The sequence below is a fragment of the Botryllus schlosseri genome, chromosome 16, assembly GCF_051294905.1.
Source record: "Botryllus schlosseri isolate E-star chromosome 16, Bs_hap1, whole genome shotgun sequence".
Taxonomy (NCBI): domain Eukaryota; kingdom Metazoa; phylum Chordata; class Ascidiacea; order Stolidobranchia; family Styelidae; genus Botryllus; species Botryllus schlosseri.
This window is the reverse complement of record NC_137251.1, coordinates 17,227,525-17,247,386: the sequence shown is the minus strand read 5'-3', so window position 1 is coordinate 17,247,386 and position 19,862 is coordinate 17,227,525. Positions and strand designations below refer to the sequence as shown.

General features: G+C 40.2%; 3 protein-coding genes across 3 annotated transcripts in view; 1 reads left to right on the top strand and 2 right to left on the bottom strand.

The window, feature by feature from the left end:
- Positions 1-849: 849 nt before the first annotated feature.
- On the top strand, positions 850-2,289 carry LOC145458835 (isopentenyl-diphosphate Delta-isomerase 1-like). Its single transcript, XM_080337330.1, has one exon. It carries the CDS (start codon positions 1,102-1,104, stop codon positions 1,867-1,869), a length of 768 nt encoding a protein of 255 aa, XP_080193456.1. The 5' UTR covers positions 850-1,101; the 3' UTR covers positions 1,870-2,289.
- A 362-nt stretch (positions 2,290-2,651) lies between these two features.
- LOC145458834 (TBC1 domain family member 30-like) lies at positions 2,652-5,970 on the bottom strand. The gene has a single exon (XM_080337329.1). The coding sequence runs from the start codon at positions 5,701-5,703 to the stop codon at positions 3,577-3,579; it is 2,127 nt and encodes a 708-aa protein (XP_080193455.1). The 5' UTR covers positions 5,704-5,970; the 3' UTR covers positions 2,652-3,576.
- Positions 5,971-6,195: 225 nt separating this feature from the next.
- Positions 6,196-19,862, bottom strand: part of LOC145459243 (LIM/homeobox protein Lhx9-like) — a 140,025-nt gene continuing 126,358 nt past the window's right edge. Inside the window, exon 10 of the transcript XR_013921315.1 lies at positions 6,196-6,322. The gene's annotated coding sequence lies outside the window, so the exon portion shown is untranslated. The remainder of the gene's footprint in view (positions 6,323-19,862) is intronic.

Below are 19,862 nucleotides of genomic sequence, written 5' to 3'. Positions count from 1 at the left end.
GTTCCACTCGGTCCGCCGTTTAGTATTGCAAGTTCCGCTAGTTCCGCGGTCCGCTCGTTCCGCCGTTTAGTATTGAGCTATTTTGTTATGGTCCGCTCGGTCCGCAGTTCCGCTCGGTCCGCCGTTTAGTATTGCAAGTTCCGCTAGTTCCGCGGTCCGCTCGGTCCGCCGTTTAGTATTGAGCTATTTTGTTATGGTCCGCTCGGTCCGCAGTTCCGCTCGGTCCGCCGTTTAGTATTACATGTTCCGCTGTTCCGCGGTCCGCCGTTTAGAGTTGCCCCTTTAGCACCATCGAGTGACAATATCCCAGTTCAATATCTACGATCTAATAATCTCCTGATTATAATTTAGCTTGAACTTCCTTCTAATTTAACTATGGTTTGATTATTGGATCTGGGGTGTGCATTGTGCAGTCGTTTTGACAAAATGGCCAAACATATATACGACGCAGTCCACAGAGATACTTTCTGGTGGTCGCAAGAACCATTATTTGACTGATAACGGTGATGGCGAGTCTATTCAAAAAGGTATCGGACTACTTAAATCAACAATCGTGAATACCGTGATGCAAATCGCGTAAAGGGTGAACCCCCTTTTTCAAGTTATTGAATAAATTTTGTCAGCGGCGGTCAGCATATGTAATATGCATATTTTAAAGATGTCGGCATTACTCTGATCATACCATCAGCCCGCCTGAGCTGAGCTCGAACGCTTCAGACCAAGTTATGTTATATTATAACCATCTGCGCGCACGAAGCAAGATTCACCGACCGCCATCCCTTGGCCATAATGGCGGCGCTCGTGAGCAAAAATGAAAATCGTGCATTTCGGCAGCCGCACACTATCGAATGCGACGCACACTATTCAAAATTATTACTTCACAACTTTCCTTTCCTTTCCTTCCCTCCTCTGAGGATCCCGGATTGCCCATACGCGCATTCGACCATAACACGAAAACATAAAAGAAAAGAACGGGTAGCAGCAGGAAGGAATGTGGGCAATGCGAATGTGATTTGAGTTATTTTTCGTTTTCTGCCCTTATCGAATACACCACAGCTATCGCTTGAAATCAACATCCTGTTCATTAAGAAAGTCATCGCGATGATATCACTGCTCAGGAAGTGCTTTCAAAAGCCACTAGTCCTACCAAACGGATTTAGTTGTTTCAGTAATAACTTTAGCAGCGCAAGTCTCGAAGATATTCTAGCCACGCAAGACAGGACCCAGGTTGGAAAATTGATTGAGGAAAAATGTATTCTTGTCAATGAAAGGGATCAAGTAACAGGTCATGCTTCGAAACTGGATTGCCATTTGCGCTCGAAGGGACCTCCATTGCATCGTGCTTTTAGCGTCTTCTTATTCAACAGCAAAAACGAACTTCTCTTGCAGAGGAGAGCGCTGTCAAAGATCACGTTTCCAGGGTATTACACAAACACTTGTTGTAGCCATCCTTGGTACAATGACAATGAAATGAATGAAGACGATAATATTGGCATCAAGAGAGCAGCTCAAAGAAGAATGAATTTTGAGCTCGGTATTAAACCGGAAGAGTTTCCTCTCGCAAGTGTTGAATACATCACAAGGATATTATACAAGGCTCCTTGCAGTGATGTATTTGGTGAACATGAGATTGATTATGTGCTTTTTGCCAGAGGGGATGTTAATCTGAGCATCAATGAAAATGAAATCAGCGAAATCCGTTACATCTCATTACATGAGTTGGATGACTTTGTGAAATATTGCAGAAATGAAAGTATTCCCCAAACACCATGGTTTGAGCTGATACTAAACAGCCATCTTAAGAAATGGTGGAAAGATCTGGATTCTATTTCCAGGCATTTTGATCATAAAAATATAATTAGTTTTTGATGTTAGGTGTTTCTTTTGTCAGTGATCATGATCACGATCACAGTCAAGTCATGAACATTTTTCTAAAATGGATGGGGTAGATGAGATTGATCTACAATTATTTTCATTTTCTCTTACCACTGCCAAAATCCTCTGGAATTTTGCTTGCAAACAACCACAACTTTTGTACGCATGCCACCCCACACCTGTTATCATTTGCCATGTTTTTCAATCATGCGCAAAATTTGAAGTTCCATCATTTTCATTTCGTTTGTGTGCATACTGTCTTTGTTTACATGATATTGCTATGCTACTTATGAAAAGGTTTCAAAATTATACTGCAAACGAGTAATGCTTACAGCTGGTATCTTGGCTTTGATCACAAACTGTGTATCATGTACTCGTTCAAAAGCCGAAGATATATATACTTGTTAGTTGTTACATGTGACTGGTATTTACTTTTTCCACCAGCCTCCGACCAGGGGTATTCAGTTGCAAGGTCATTACAAATCTTTGAATTACTCAAGTGATCTATACATTAAAAACGTCCTCCAGTGGTAGCTACTTCTATCACTACTTGACCGGCGTTTGAAATACTTATAAATCACATTCTCTTTGTATTCGAGTAGAAATTACACCGACTTTAATTGCCTATGACTAGACCAGTGGTCAATAATCTGACGGGTGACGCCCTTCTCAAATCATCTGTAGTCGTTAATCCTTGCATAATGACCTATAATAATTATTCAAGGTGTAAAAGATATCCTTAACCACCCAGCCACTCACTAAGCTATATCCACAACTTCATGTTTCAGTAACTGTATTGATACGTCTATAGACCTCTAATTATAACAATTGAAGAATATGCAGTATTATTGCTACTATACATAGTAAAAGTATTGCAGAAATGGACAAAATTGCACCAGCCCGAATGCCCATATGTCAAAAGTCTATTTACTAGGAATGTATGAGAAAAAAGCTACCAGTTGAAGCTGAATTGAAAGAAGATAATCAAACACAATGAGCGGCACCAATTGAATTATCACCAACTAAATAGCGTTGCATTGAATCTGGCAAATGGCACATGATGATTCCGTACTCGCAACTATATCTTTCAGACAATTCGGTCAAACGTTACAGCGATTGCAACACTCTGTGTGTTTTATATTTGCTGAATCCAGATTCAAAAAAATACATTGATGGACCAGGTCCATTCCTCTCTCATAGAAATAGTTTACGGCCAAGATATTTCCAATTCGGGTTGCTTAGCTCAGTAGTTGAAAGTTGGTGCAAAAATCAACACACAACTTTCCCTTACAAAGCTTTCAATGGCAATCATGGAAGTCATAACTTTTCATATGAGACGGAAACAGAACCATGAATTACACTCGCCTCATTGATAAAACCAACGTTGATAAATATTAGTATGCTAAGAATGTCTTGAAAGGTAGAATAAGTTTCGGGATTGAAAATGGTAACTGAATAACAGACGATGACACAATATACTAGAGTCTTGAATGATCTATTTTATAGGAATAATGATAACATTTGTACGCGAGATGCTGTGTACGATCAATACAAGCAGTACTATTGACATAAAACAGATGCCACTTGCAATATATATCTACTTAATAAAACAATAAAATATCGAAGTAACGAAGTTTCAAAATATGCTGAAATCTATAATTAGCTGTAGGCTACTTAAGGCACTCGGAGCCAAACGTTGAATCATGTATCGTTTTGTGCGTCTGTGTCATTGCTATCATTTGTTACACCATTCGGACTAATGTGATCGTTGGTGGAATTCTTCTTGATAGCATGACTGTGCAAGGTTTTCAGAGGTTTCGGTTTGATGCGATTTGGAGATTTCAACTTCTGTACAAAGAAAGCGTCTTTCCATGGAAGCTGCGAAGTTTTGCTAGCACCGTCTTCAGTTTGTTTGCTATTACTCGCACTGACTGCCTGTTTTCCAATCAAAAGATGGTTCATCGCGACTGGAGAACGCATTTCCGGCGTGCCAGATATTAGTGATATCACCTGTCTGTTACCTTGACTCTCTTTGGTTTGAGTCTCACCAGACTTGGCAAAAATCAAGTAGTTCGATTGTAATTGACGATTACAAATTCGCATGTACTGTCTCTTCAGTGCCTTGATATCGGTAGACATTCTCTCAGCCATCATACCATTCGCATTATTAACAGATCCTGCTATTGAGCTAAAAGCGCCAGGACTAGCGCTCTTAAGATCGAGAGAACGCCGTGATGATTTTCCTCTGTGTTTATGCGTCTTTGATGAAGGACCACCAAAACATGCAAAACCACTTGAATCATCATAATATTCATACCCTTCGTTATCAGGTATACGTTCAAGTTGAGATTCAGGGTCACTTTCGCTGGCTGTCGTGCTCTCGTGGGACGAGCTGTATTTATCTTTCCGTTTCTTACGCCCCCAATCACTATTACCGCTATTGTCGGAGTCGGCAACAAATGGGGTTATATTGTATTTGTACTTTTCGCGTAATTCTTTCAACCTCGGGAACGGGAAGGTCGCGATTTTGTAAACTGTTTTCATGAGCTCGTCTGCGCATATGAATTTCCCGTTTAACGTTTGACGGGTTAAATCTGACATAGCCCCGTAGAATTCATCAGCGCTTTGCGCTGAACCAACTTTCTCACCTAGTTTCGCCCAAATCGCTAAAGCTACACGCAGCAGTATCTCACTGCCGTCTAAAAGCACTGAATCCCAAATTCTCAACACAGTATTCATGGGAAGGCACGTTGAAAATAATGTCAAAAACCATTGCATCGTGAAGACGTTAGTGAGAGGCGGTTCGTAACAGTGGCTTTGAGCGTTTTCGTTGGCTGTTTTTTGTAGCATGTCAAAGTGACGGGACAATTCGGGTAGCCTCGCTCGTAAAAGGTCTCTAAAAACCGCCATATCGACTGACAAACCACGCAAGTTGTCAGCAAAATAGCTCTCCGGCAACACTCCGTCAACTAAATATATCATGATTTTCAACGCGAGTTGCGCGTTGTTTTGAGTCACTTCTAATATCAACGCAGCGAGGACATTAAACCCTTGACAGTATCCTACTTCCTTGTTCCACCTAGCGTACGCCAGCAGCACCCTTTTTAAAATCATCCGTTCCTCCTCGCTGTTTTCGCCAGACATTTTAGTGTATCCAGTGCGATGCAGATCTTTAACGATTTGATTATCGAGACGGTCATCGTCTGGGTTGAATCGCTCGCTAAAAACGTGGCGTAACGTAGAGCTCCAACTTTGTTTTGTTTTTTGTTGAATGTAAATGTAATTGTCGGAGAGGTAACCCCATACCTTTTCTCTCCACTGCTCTGGGATTCCTTTGGGTAATCGTAGTATAGCTCGCAAGGTTTCTCTCCATTGTTTAAATCCTTGCGCACCAGGCGTGGGTTCGAGGCTAAAATTGAGTCTGGCGTCGATACGGCGCTTTTGAGACACGGCTTGAAGAATAGCAGTAAGTACATCGCAATATTTTTGATGTTTTTCACGTAATCTGCTCCTTTGACGCAGTTGACGGACTAACTTTGCAGAAATAACAGTTACTCTTTCATTGAGTTCATCCCGTATAGCAGAAACTTCCGATTGGGGTTTGTTTTCGAGGAATAATTTCTGCAGTTTGCGAGTCTGTTGCTTTTTTAGCTCTTCCAACGTCTCGGAGTAAGCGTGGTGCCCGGTGTGAGTCGTGTCCGACAAGCATGATGTTTCGGTCGAGCTGTCTAATTGAGAATCTCTGTGGTAACGGTTGTATATCTCGCTGAGTAATCCTTGGATTAGTTGTTTTTGGTTGCTTGACGTAGATTGCATGGTGTGAGTCATTCCTTCATTTTTCGAGTAATAATCCGATCACTGCTTATGGTACAGACATGCTAAACGCTGGAAAACAATTACAGGAACAACTAGACACAATACACGAAAATGTCATTATCATATGAATAGAGACAAAAATAAATGCAGCTACATGGCAAATGGCAATGATGTTGTGCTGTTGACAATGACACACAAGTAGATAGACACTGGTAGGTTACAGTATCTGGAATAAGAAAATTACAATGACAAATCAAACATATACTCTAGATCAGTGGTTACCAACGTGGGCGATATCGCCCCCCAGGGGGCGATTTCGCTGGCTAGGGGGGCGAAAATGACGAAGGGGGCGAACATGGACAAAGGGGGGCAAAAATAGCGAAGTGGGCGATAGGGGGGCAATGACGCGTCAAAACGGCTGACCTTTTTTTTTTTTAGTCAACCCACGGAAATTTAGTTACAAAAGTGTGTCAAATCGACATCGAGCCGAAAATTTGACCTTTTTTTTTAGTCAACCGGCCGGTGATTACAGTTTGTATGGCCAATTTTCGGTACACAAAATTTTGGGGGGCGATGATCGGTGTTGACCTTGAAAAGGGGGCGATGAGTCGAAAAAGGTTGGGAACCACTGCTCTAGATCTTATTCATTAGCTGTTGCCCTATTGGTAGCCTATTTCAATATAGCAACAATGGACAATACAGTTGCTATAATTGTTGAATGTTAAATTATAATTCTTAAAATTACCAATATCAGTTTATTATTAATTTCATATTAGGCCAGACTGTCAACAGTGGCTGCTGTCGGCAATAAGCTGCGCATGACAAAGGGTTTCTTGCATAGAATAAACATGTAATTAAACGGAAAATTGCGTGTGACGTTACGTTGCCACTATGGTAATTCCACTCAGGATATTAGGTCATATACCAAATAACTATCAAAGTTACGAAGAGCAGAGAGATTCGTTCATTCACCACCTCACAAGAGAGATAGCAGTTAACTATATATCAACAAATCTAAGTAAATTGGTACTGGTAGCCAATTATAGACAGGCAGATTTATTCATTTACAGGAAGTATTTTACTTCGATTGTGTTGTGACCACATTCATGAATAGGCGTGTGTGCATAAAGTCAGCAGTAGTTATAACACTTATAAGCACGTAGTTTATGGTGCATAAATACGGTCCAACTGCATGTCGATAAGGTTCAACGAAATAAAGAAATAGTCATGTAGTGCTGCATATCGAAAAGGTTCAACGAAATAAAGAAATATAGTCACTTAATACATGGAAACAAAAACTTACTGCAGTTGGTCCGCATCCTTTTTTTCAATATTAAAAAATCGAAACAAGAAACTGCAACGGTGAAACAGAAAATATGATGCAGAAAATAGAATATATACAAATGCAATACCAGATCGAATTCTCAACATGAACCCATGTGCTAATACTTTAATCCTCTTGGAGCAAAATAACTATAAAAAAACGACACTCTTTGCTCACAGAAAATATATGCCAAATACGTGACCAAGGGTCTCTAGCGCTTGCTAACGGATAAATTTCTTATGCGGATATTCCACTGAGCAATCAATCATTCATTGGGTTATAACTTTCATCTGAATATAGAATGTAAACGTTTACATTCTATAATCTGAACAAGTTACACATAATGTACAATGCGATAAGGCACAATGCGATGTAATGAACAGATAGGAGGATGCCGAACGACACGCATGATCTTTTTTCAAGCCGCGGTCCTTTCTACTAGCTCTTTCCATTCCTTGTGAGTGCTTTCCTTCTTTGGGTCTTTTTACCGGGGGAAGAGGATCCCAGATGGGAATCGAACCCGATCCACCGGCTTAGTAGGCACTTATCGTTACCACTATGCTATCTCCCCTCAAAATTTGGAATTAAAATTTGTCAAAATGGGATATTGTGTAGCTTTATTTCCGGAAATTAAAGGCATTACTACACTTGCTTTTATACTTCAACATGTATGTTAGGGTTGCCATACGTCCGGAATTTCCCGGACATGTCCGGAATTTCACTGTTTAAACTGCGTCCGGGAGGAATTTCTAAAATATGCCTAAATGTCCGGAATTTTGAAGTAAGCTCAAAATTTTTCTTAAATCAACATAAACAATAATAATTTTGGGCAAATTTACGCCACATTAAATTTTTCTTCGCGCCTTGCGCGATTTAGTATTATGTATACTGGTTTTAATATGGGACTACCACCCTCCAAAACTGCGATCAACAATAAATAAAATTAACATTCAGTAACAGAAATGAGTCTAATTGTTATCGCAATTAGAAGATAACGGTATGTTCATAGAGTCGGTTTAGACCAGGGCGGGCAACATACGGCCCGCGACGGGATTTTGTCCGACCCGCGGACAGTTAGTTTCCCGTCTTACATGATAATGTGGCCCACGGCCCCAGTCTGCCGAGCTTCCCCACTACTTGATTAAACGTCAGATGTTAGTGACCGTATGCCATAATATACGCGTGTGGGCAGTGTGCTCTGCGTGCGAGAGTGGAGCTTGCACGTAAGTTCGTCGAAGCGAGAAAAGACTTTCATTATCGGCATTTACGATGTACTAAACCCGAATGAATTGATATCTTGGTAAATTTCGGGTACCGGGCTTATCGAACGCCTTGGAATCTTATTTAAGGATTGCACCGCGTGTGTTAATCGATAAGAGAGAAGCAGTCATGGTGGCGCCTGTATGACAATGCTGTTCTCAAATCCACATTGTCTTCGTCATAGTCGGCGAGAAATGTCTTTGAAGTGACATTGCTGTCATTAAAATACATTTATTAAATACGATTTATTTCGCGTATATGTGGATGACTGGGCGAATAATTATCGATTCACCAATCCGGCCCGCCATGTACATAAATTTCCTATATCCGGCCCGCCAACTGGAGAAGTTGCCCGCCTCTGGTTTAGACCGTTTGGACATGACTTAACGATGTACAATTACGCTCCTTGCATTTTCGAAGTCATCATCCTCCACCAGCTCTACCACTAACTCTGATCATGTGGGCGGAGAGAGGATCAAATCATATAGTAATATATGGAAGAACCAATATTATTGACATAATTCATTCAAATCATTTAACGACCAGATTCATATGGAAACCAGATGCATATAGTAAGTCCCAGAAGTTGCATCGATTACGATAGGCTAACGATCACGGGAGGAGGCTGAAAAAATGTGGCTTCGGCCCTGGTTACAACGTACAAAACACAACCACATACTCCTGAACCGGATCGTGACCACCTCTAGTCGATAAACAAAGTATTGCTGGTGTGACGTCATATTGATCCACAATGTGCTCGTACCTCATTTTGAAATCCGCTAGTAGGCGCTAAAGAGCTTCCGGAATTTGGATTACAAAAATATGGCAACCCTAATGTATGTTATCCAGACAAATGAGCTGATATTAATTAGAACTCAAAGTATATGATACGGGGATTTGAAAATGAAGTATAAATACTACTTCTAAAAGCGGAAAATGTATTTCATGTCTTTAGTCCAGAAAGTTTGAAATGTGGTGTGCTAAAACAGCTCTAAAACCCAAAAAGTCAGAGTCCACTTTTCCAGATTAGGACACGCCATAGACTGCTAGATTACATGATAAGTAAATGCTAGATTGCGAAACATCGGTTTCAAACGTTATATGAGCCATATATACTGTGAATAAATATTTCATTTAGGCCAGTGGTTCCCAACCTTTTTCGACCCATCGCCCCCTTTTCAAGGTCAACACCGATCATCGCCCCCCAAATTTTGTGTACCGAAAATTGGGCATACAAACTGTAATCACCGGCGGGTTGACTAAAAAAAAAGTCAAATTTTCGGCTCTATGTCTAATTTGACACCCTTTTGTAACTAAATTTCCGTGGGTTGACTGAAAAAAAAGGTCAGCCGTTTTGACGCCGCATCGCCCCCCTATCGCCCCCTTCGCTATTTTCGCCCCCCGTCGCCCCCTTTGTCCATTTTCGCCCCCCTGTCGCCCCCTTCGTCATTTTCGCCCCCCTTGACCGCCAAATCGCCCCTGGGGGACGATATCGCCCACGTTGGGAACCACTGATTTAGGCGAAGGGCGATAATCCGGTGTTAACAGAACCACGTCAACCCGCTGCCTAAATAATATTCACCGATACTCTCGTGAAATCATATTGGTTACTCCGTATACAGTACACTGAGCGCGAGGCGCGACGAAAATTCTGGGCTTTACTTGACTTTCAAATTTAATGTTGATATTCCGTGAAACCAGCCCCGAAATTCCTCAGGCTATCTTCCTCATTGGTGGATTAAACTACTTCTACTTGACAAACTGAAAATATCGAAAAGTAAGTAAGTAAATCACAAAATATTATGAAGTAGAAGTAGCGAAAATCAGATATACTGGGGTAAGTACCAGAAGTAGATGAAAACTACTTGAGTACTTCGAAAAAGTAGAAGTACTTCGTTACTAATCACTTCTGGCAGCAACGCACCTGCCAAGTGCTCTGAATGTCTATGTCTAACTAGGTGAAGAATTCCAACAGAGCACAGCACAGATAAACGCCGGGACTAACTGCATGGTAGCCAGTCGTATAATCAAGACACAAGCTCTTGGTTCTGAAAAGCTTAGTGACACCTGCCTTAGTCAAGTACAGTGGTCCTCAACCTCGAGGTTGTTTGCCTTTTTTCTGGGGATTGCGAAGATGTTGAACGCAATCAGCGTCCAAAATAAACCTTTTTTGATAGTCGGCTTGCTAAAGTTTGAGACGTCGGCCACTGACCATTTTCAAATTAGAAATGTAGTCGCGACCATACAATGTTGGAAACCCTCGGATGTGCATTGAGCAACCTACTGGTGCGGGCCGGTATTTCGGCTCATAAATATTATCGTCCGTAAAACACGAATATGCCTTAACACTCCTTGCATTTTCGAAGTCTTCACCTCCACCAGCTCTTCAGAGAGAGAGAGAGAGAGAGAATTCTTTTATTCGTCAACCATGAAATATAGTAAAGGCAATGTCCACCAACAATTCACGTCCAATTGTATACATTTTTTCCTACTATATTTTACATGGTGTAGACTGGGAGACCCGATATGACCGAAGTCTTCTAGGCCGGAGTCACCCACAGCTAACTCTGATCACGTAGGCGGGGAGATCATTAAAATTAACAGTATGCAAGAACCAATATTATCGACGGAATTTACTACAAATATCGACAACAGCCTCTAGAAAACCGATACATATAGTTAGCCCCCAGAAATAGCATTGATCATCATATGGTGGACCCCAGACCAGTGTGTTTGTGGCGGTTGGAGGTTGAAAAAGTGTTGTTCCATTCCTTGTTACAACGCACAACGACATAACTGCACCTACGGTATAACAGGGCTGTCAAGCACACCGCCACAATCGACAGGCAAAGCATTGCTACTGTACACTGTACACTACAGTCATGTTGACAGTCATTCTCCATATCTCATTATAAACCCGCTAGCAGGCGCTACAGAGTGACCGGAATTTGAACCACGAAAATATGGTAACGCTACATTATAGAGACTGCGTATAAGTTTAGGGGTAGGTATAGGTATCAAGGCTGACCAGAGACTGTAGAAGTATTCGAAATGTGTATGTGAATACCACCCCTATCGTAGTAACGCGGCACCACAATGTGTCTGTTTATAGCGTGATAAATATAACGTCAGAAACGGACTATATTCTGGCACGATTGAGGCCAGAAGGTCATTCAATAGATCAGGATTGTGTCATAAAAACAAACATTGATTTTCAAGTCAATACCACGGTATACAGACTTGAGAGCCCCTTACTTTGAATACATGTTTAACGCTCACCTTGTCAATTCTGATAATATCTGGCTGTAATACGAAACGTTCCATCACTTAATCGTATCACGTAGCATTGTTTGCATTGATCTTAATTTGAAAGCCTTACAGAATCAGTCAAGCAGCGTGAATGTTCAATGTTCATTGCGTATATACCCCATACACTACAGTGTAAAATCGATGTACTTGTATTATAGATATTCCGGAACACAGTCGGTAGGTGGCTTAGTGGTGTCATTTAAGCATGCGATAGTGTTTGATAACCATAGTGCCAGGAACGAAATAGCCTACCACAATAGCGTATGCCTTGCTTTGCATGATAATACGCCTATAGGAGATGACATATCCGTTCAGTTCAGCTTCTTGTTAATAACTTCGTCCTTTCATTAGCACCCCAAGATTGCGACACAATGAAAAGATAGTATGGTTTCGAAACGATTTGCAGTATAGTCTTTGAAATCAGACGCCCACATGGGCTTGAACCAGTGATGGGTCGCGAAGCTATTTCAGGTTGGTCACGAAATATTTCCTAATGTTACAGTATTCAAAGCAATAGGGTATGTAGAAGGCTGCTGTTCATTGTTGTGGAATGTCCGCGATCTTCTGATTAATATGGTAGCGATATTATTAGTACAAATAAAAACATATTTGGAATATTGACGATCTTATGCGAGGTTGCTCGATATATTTTAAGTGTGTTCAAAAATGACTTTTTCCTCAAATTGTACTGGCTACTTGATAAAATTGATATGTTACCTAATTAAGGCTCCACACCAAATTCGGTTCAATTCCAACGAGTAGCCGCAATGCTACAGGAGAAGAACGTTTTTTTATTTATTTATTATATAAAAATAATTGAATGAAATTTCGAAATTTTTTGATCACCCCTTGAAGTTGTTAGGTTGTCTATAGAAACGATGTTAACCAAGTTTGGCTCAATTCCAACCAGTGGAAGCGGAGTTATTGCCGTCGTAAAATTTGTGATTTGAATAAATTAGTATTAAGTTATAATAAATAATCGAAGAATTGGCCACCGTAAATACTATTTTATTCAAATCCAAATTTTTCGATGGCAATCACTCCGCTTCCACTGGTTGGAATTGAGCCAAATTTGGTTAACATCGTTCCTATAGACAACCTAACAACTTCATGGGGTGAACAGAAAATTTTAAAATTTTGTTATTTATTTTATATAATAAATAAAAAATTTCTTCTCATGTAGGAATGCAGCTACTGGTTGAAGTTAAACCAAATTGGGCGTGCAGAATTTAATTAGGTAACCTAATAATTTCATCAAGTAGCCAGTAAAACTTGAAAAAAATTCATTTGGAACACCCCTAATATATATAGGCGTGCTTCAATTTAGGTATTTTTGGATTATTTCCGGAGTAGTAAAGTCAAGCCAGTCAAGCATAGACTAGAACTGAAAATATATGATATTCCAGCTCAACTCTCGCATTCACAGTAAATTGTCAGTCTATGCATTGATTTAGCTCTTGTTAATACGTTCATAATTCGTTTGGTCATATCTCATTGTCGGTCGCGCTATAAATCTTGCTATAAAAGTGGGTCGCTGACTGAAAAATAATGGGAAACACTGGTCTAAACGATATGAATAAGAGGCTGGTACATTGTACAGCTGAAACTGAATTACAAGTCACAGAAGATAACATTAAAAACAATCGATGAAGATAAAGTGACACGTGTCGGAAGGCGATGTCGATATTTCAGACCGTGGTCCGATAATCGCTATTGGTCGACTTGGCCTACATGCATAAAATAATATACATAGCATATAAACAAGAAGATATAGGTATGACAATGAGGTGAAGGCAACAATACTCCGCCGTACGTATTATCCATAAAGATCCTCTCGTCAATTTTTGATAACGCAGGGTGGCGATGGCGAGTGGATTCGTGAGGAATGAAATTAAGGATATTCTAGGTATGCATGCACTTGAATTTGTATGTTAGCCCGAGGGTGTTTAATTGAAAATTGTCTAGTCTCTAGTCGCTAGAGCATACGATATTTATATCAAAATATTTTCCTGAAGCAGGCAGGAGTATCCTATCAAATGTAACAGCGATCAAAACATTTTGAAAAGCCATTTGATCGAATGGATAAGTAGCCACTGCCTCAGTCGAACGGGAATTGATATAAATAAGATCAGTAGTGTCAAACCCGTGTCCGGACAAGTCATTTTAGTCTTTTTAGTTTGAGAATATATAAACCAAGAAAAATATATTAGTATCAAGTAATCAATCAGTCCGGCCTCCATCCTCTTCATTTCTTATTGTTGCTACGATATGCCAGGGTTGATGTATGATTGATAGCTTCATTAGCTTATTCGACCCTTCAAATGGTCTCGTCTTCTTCCTGTCTCTATTGCATCGCAGTCTTTCGGCGTTTTGAAGTGATGGAAATAATTAACTGAAATGGCTGACTTTGATTCAGTTTCGCAGCCGCCCGTGACTTTCGATGAAAATACCGCCCAAATTTTGAAATAGTTTCAACCTTTATATTACTGGAAATCTTGTTATGTTGACTGAAAAAAGGTCGTCACTTCGCCCCGACTCCCTCATTACCCACCTTTTTCAGTACTTCTGTAGTGTTGACTAAAAAATAAGGTAATCACTGGGGATGGTGTGAAACTCGGAAAGGTTCAGGTTCGTGTGAACGCGTACCATTTTGATAGGTTCTCTGTGAACGGGAACCTCATGACGTCACCTGACGTCATATTGCTTATTCCAACCCCACATTTCAGTGAAGTGATAGCCTATATCAATGTACGTACGTACACGATACCTAGCGATTACCCGGGCCACATATTGCCACAATGCAAAAGTGCATACTAACGTTTTAAACGTCGCCAAATGTATCAATTGGGGCAATCAAATGATATAATACTCCCATAAAATGAATATGTTCCGTCGCTTTACCAACAATTTCGACGAGGACTTGCAATGGAATATAAGCTTACGCCTTGACGGTCTAGGCCAGACCGGACAATGTATTCGGCGTCCGAGTATTGCTACATTGATATTGAGCAGAGTGTAAAACGTGTTTCTATACTTGCTACCGATATTTCCCATTAACAAGTTATACAGCAGTAGCCAACACCCCAATCGTACGGATTTGGTTTCTATGATACAATATACATATAGAGTCAAGATTGACCCCCTAAGCCTGCTAGATATTTTACATTAGACAACGATATCAATTTCATTGTTTGATTGAATAAGCATCATTCGCTTGAAGTTGTGTGATTGCGGGTCCATCTCACAGCAGAGAGTCACTAAATATTCACAAACGGAAAGCTGGATATTTCGAGCAAACTTTTGTTACAAATAAGCAGTGGAAATGCAATAAATTTCATGCTAAGATGTTATAATGAAGTGAAATTTGTAATATATGACAAAGTTTCGCAGTGCAGAACCTACCAGGGTTCGTTTGTGAACGTGAACCTGACTTTCACACCATCCCTAGTAATCACCTAATATTTTGCCGCCCCCTAGCAGCCTGCCGCGCATGGCGCATAGCCATAAGTGCCAAGTGGCTGCCACGTCACTGGTTATGACCCCAAGGCGATGCAGTCAGGTACAGGTATCCCATTATGCAAGAGGGAATGCGGTCCAAAATTACACGACAAATCGATTGGAATCGGCCCTAAATTGCTTCACTGCCACGATATGGCTGTTCAAAATAACTGGTTAGAATTGAGCCAAATTTGGTGTGCATCGTTTGTAATGGTTGGCTAACCTGACAATTTAATCAGTGAATGGCTCGAATCAGGAAAAAAGTTATTTTTGAACAGCCCTACTGCAGTGCTGCTACGGGTATGACTAATGAACATTGACAGATGCTTCCATGCGGGCCTACCGCAGCTAACACGTTAGAAAAAGCTTCACTACGTTCGATAAGGGCTACCGTGTCCAGAATGGTCTTATACGTGATCATTGTTCACTGAGCATCCATAGTTATTGTCACATCTGTCTTAGGTGACATCACGTTTCATTAGTAACATATCTGTCATGTTAAAGAAAGTCAATAATCATCTGATGTTGCCCACGGGGATGTTGAGTTTCATGTGTGTGATTTTGTGTGTGATTGTGTATTTTCAGCACCATTGTAAAACGGCATCCGCCATGAAGACGATATGACTATAGTTGTCCGATTTCCTCGACGGAGTGCATGCTAGTAATAATGGTTAACTAGTTTCACATACGTACGGTTGCGAGTACCGTTATATAGGATGGAATCGAAAGCATGAGTTGCTTCTCCGTGCAGATGCTTACCGGTTCGCACACATATATCAGAATCACGGGAGCATATTACCTTTGACTTTGTTTATAATAGTGTATATTCTTTATGCCGGCCTACCCTCTCCATATCACAACGCTTCATTATTGATACTTTCACATTCACGTCTTTTCAGTCGTAACAATGTATACAATACATCTTATAAACGAATAAACCACACAATATTATTGTATAATAGATGGCAGAACGAGAGAAATGCATCAACAGAATCGTACCAAAGTAGGCTTAAACGATTTTAGTTGCAATTCCTTTTATCACTGGACAGTTGGACATGTTTTATGAATAAGTATTCATATATATTCAATAACGCACCCTGGTTCATTGACTTACTGCATAACGTGCCCCAGTCCCCAGTATGTAATTATTTGTTAGTAGTGCCGCTACGTTAAAAGACATAAGATTTCTGATAAAAGTGTTTCGGTTTCACACGTTGTCGTAAAAATACACTGTATACTTGAACAGTGCATTAAGTTCATCAACGCTCGAAGGCATCGAGTAAGAAACAGATGGTGCTATACATGGCATTTTGTCGACAATCTTGCTTTTGGAAAGTTGTTATCCATCCCCGCTTCCTTGTCATACTTTTACCGGGCTTTGTTAGGTATACCCAATTACCCATGTTATGTAGGCCAAATATCAATCATTACTTTCTGGATACGCTCTGTTGTAATTTTCAACCGCTGATATCACTCCGTAAGTCCGTATAGACATGATTGATATTCGTTCGAAATTCGTTATTCTCAAGCATAAGATCATGGAGATCACGGATTAGCAAACGTTATAGTAAACTGATGTCTTTTGCATGCTCAACTTCTTATTTTTGCGATAATGCAGGACTAAAAATGGATATCGATTGGATGTTTTCCAAATACTGTCAGGTTTTAGATGCAATTTCTAATTAATTGCAATTGCCCCGAAGTCTCATCCATGGAAACCACAACATAACCATGATATGAGATCCGACTTAAGTTAGGCTTATCATAATTTAGTTCTGTTTATTAACAATATTATCAGATCAATACACCACAAGATCGCGATACAATGGTAAAATAGGACGGTGTCGCAGTGACTTGGAGTTTGCTCTTTGAAATCAGACACTCACGGAGTATTTCTGACAATTGGTGTTCAAATCGTCGAGAAAATTGCGAACATGCACTTGAAACACGTCTTTTGAAATCTTATGTTTTATGTATACCCCCTCATAGACGCTCTTATGGATTCAGAACGAGTGCTTTAGAAATATAGGTTCAATGTTCAAGGCCCAGAAGGGAGGCAAGCAAGCGATGTTGTGTAGAACAAGTCAGGCGAAGTATTATATTTCGATCACAACAACCAACATATCCTACAATCGCTGTCGTAAGTCGTAAGACCGATCCAAATCAGAGCGTGAGACTGCATCGAAAGAGAAACAAGTAAATCACAACCGTTCTCGCTGTAAGTGATTAGCTCTATTTTCGTCATTCATTCGGCCTTACGGCTGTGACTTCAACATTTCGCATTTCCAAAGAGACTAAAATGTTTGATAAAATCAGTATTTGCTGGTAGTCATGGCTTTGGTGCAATATGTGAATATAAACTCGCATTGCACACAATCATAACGAAGCGTTGGGTTTCTCCGGTGAAGGACAGGTTTGGATTCAATTTTATCATACGATGTAGCATGGCCTACTAAAAACAGTATTAGGCCATGGATGAGCAAATTGTCTGTCGATGCTGCCGTATGAATCCCAATCTGTTTGAAGAGACTCTTGGAAATACAGAACTTCAATATACAATAGAATAGTATATTCATATTGAAATATACCTGAATGTTTTCGGTTGACACTCGTCAGCAACCAGCAGAGAAATGACAGAACATTGCATATCAGAAATCGTGTTTATACAATACAGCTATGTTTATAAAGAAACCATGTGATCGAATCAACCACGTATTTGTAAATAACGAATTGAGGAAGGGAAATTGATCTCAGTCGCGTAACAGCTGTTGGATAATTGTTATCACAAAAAAAACCTATTCATATTGCAATCCATGCAAATGAAGCCAGTTTAGTTTTGGTACCGCGTCGCAACATCCGGGATGTCTATACTAAATGATAGCGGAGCGAATAGCCTTAAATAGATCGATATCTATCACACGAGAGGTAAAGCAAATTTGTTGAGCTCTATTTGGTTAGGCTCTCCAGTCTCCAGTCATTGCTATCAAATTAATAGGCTTGACTACAACTGTCGTTCTGAACTCAATTTTTGTCAACAGAGACATCTGTCTTCACGTGGCTGTGAAATATAAATGCTTGAGTGTACGACTGTACGTGTAGATCAGTAGCGATATACAACGGCTGCTACATAGTTTGACTGAATGAGTTAAGAAGGAGGGTATAAGCTGACAAGTTGGAATCTTAAGAATCAGTGATGGGGTCATATGCATGCATTTGTTTAGGATTCCAGAACCATATTTCAGTTGTAGCAATACAGGACTATGAGACACGATGATGATTGATTTGAGATGGAAAATAGTTGAGTTTGTCATAGTGAATTCATATCGCTGTCCCCCGAAAATTTGAGTTATCGCTTCCTTGCTTTGTTGACAGAATGGTGTAGTGGTCATTGATGCCCAAGACTTGGCCGTTTACAAGACCAGGAATAAATGATCAGTACGTTAGCAACAAGAAAACATTTCATGATCAAAAATAGAAATTCAAATCGGCCTTTGCAGGCGCAAGCTTGAGACTGCAGAAGCCATTCGTAAGTCGCATATGATGCGTAAAAGGACAAGAAATTAAAAATGTATTGTGATTTAACAATGCTGCAGTTGATTTCATTGTCGAGATAGCGCAGTGCTATAGTCCACAGCTGCAGCACCGATGGATTGCGGGTTCAAGTCCGACCGAGGTCGGCTCCGGATTTCCTACCTAAGTGTTGGAGGTTTATCTAGGCTCCTCCTTGCCTCGTGATCCGCCTAAGCGGTGTCTTATAAAAGACTATAGAAGTGAGTGGGCTGTGCTACAAGTAGGTAAATACGGAATCAAAAATAAAAGGGATTTCGCATTTCGGCCTGGGGTAAAATGACCAATGTAGTCGAAACACCATGAATATCAAACATAAACAATCAAACAGTTTATTTCAGAACCAGACACTGGAAATTTTCTCTTAACTCGAAACAAATTATGATGTTGGCGTCGGACGCTGCATAGAACGATTGTGAGTCATGTACTGTTCTTTAGTGCTACTTCCGGAATTTGCTATAGGCCTTGGCGGTTAAAATTTCGAGTTACAAATAACAGGCTATCGCCTCAATGAAGCTGCCAGACAAATATCCGAAATAATGAGTAATTGGAACTTAACAATAACAGAGACAATTTTGCGCTAATTCTATCATGATTTTATACACCTGTTCAGTTCAATTTGTAAATTTGATGATTACAAACCGGGAGAAACGAAGTTGCAACCCAAAATGTAATATTGGAAATTGCATTTAATACCACCTTTTAAATACTAGATATTTATCCATGGTTCTATTGAAGTTTCTGCAAGGCGAAACTTACGAAGTACTGTTACAGACCACATATTTGATGGTGATTGTTCAAGTTCACTTTAGTTTGAAAGGAATGCGACTTTTGTGTTTGCTATAGCCTGCTTTATTATTCTACTGCCACTAAGCGTCACTTAATTGCACTGTTCGGAATTAAATGAAATTTGTTTAGAAGTCTCCGTGGAATTCACGTATAGGCCTAAGTTGTCCAAAACGAGTTAGAGGCTACTTTCACAGATAAAATTCTAATATATTTGGCGGACCGACAAGAATCTTTCTCGGACTCGTACCGGTTCCGGCGATTGAGAACTACTGTTATAGTATACTACTGGTCCGTCTACCTATCGTCAAATATGAAGAAGGCGTGTATCGGAAGTCATATCAAGTATGAATATATAGTTAGGCCTACTGCTACTCATACTAATCCTAACAATGTGGTTATGTAGTTTTCGATATTACAGTAGCTG

What these genes read in the sequence shown, in the direction of transcription:
- LOC145458835 (XM_080337330.1), top strand. Translation starts at nt 1,102, where the DNA reads ATGATATCACTGCTCAGGAAGTGCTTTCAAAAGCCACTAGTCCTACCA.
- LOC145458834 (XM_080337329.1), bottom strand. Translation starts at nt 5,703, where the DNA reads ATGACTCACACCATGCAATCTACGTCAAGCAACCAAAAACAACTAATC.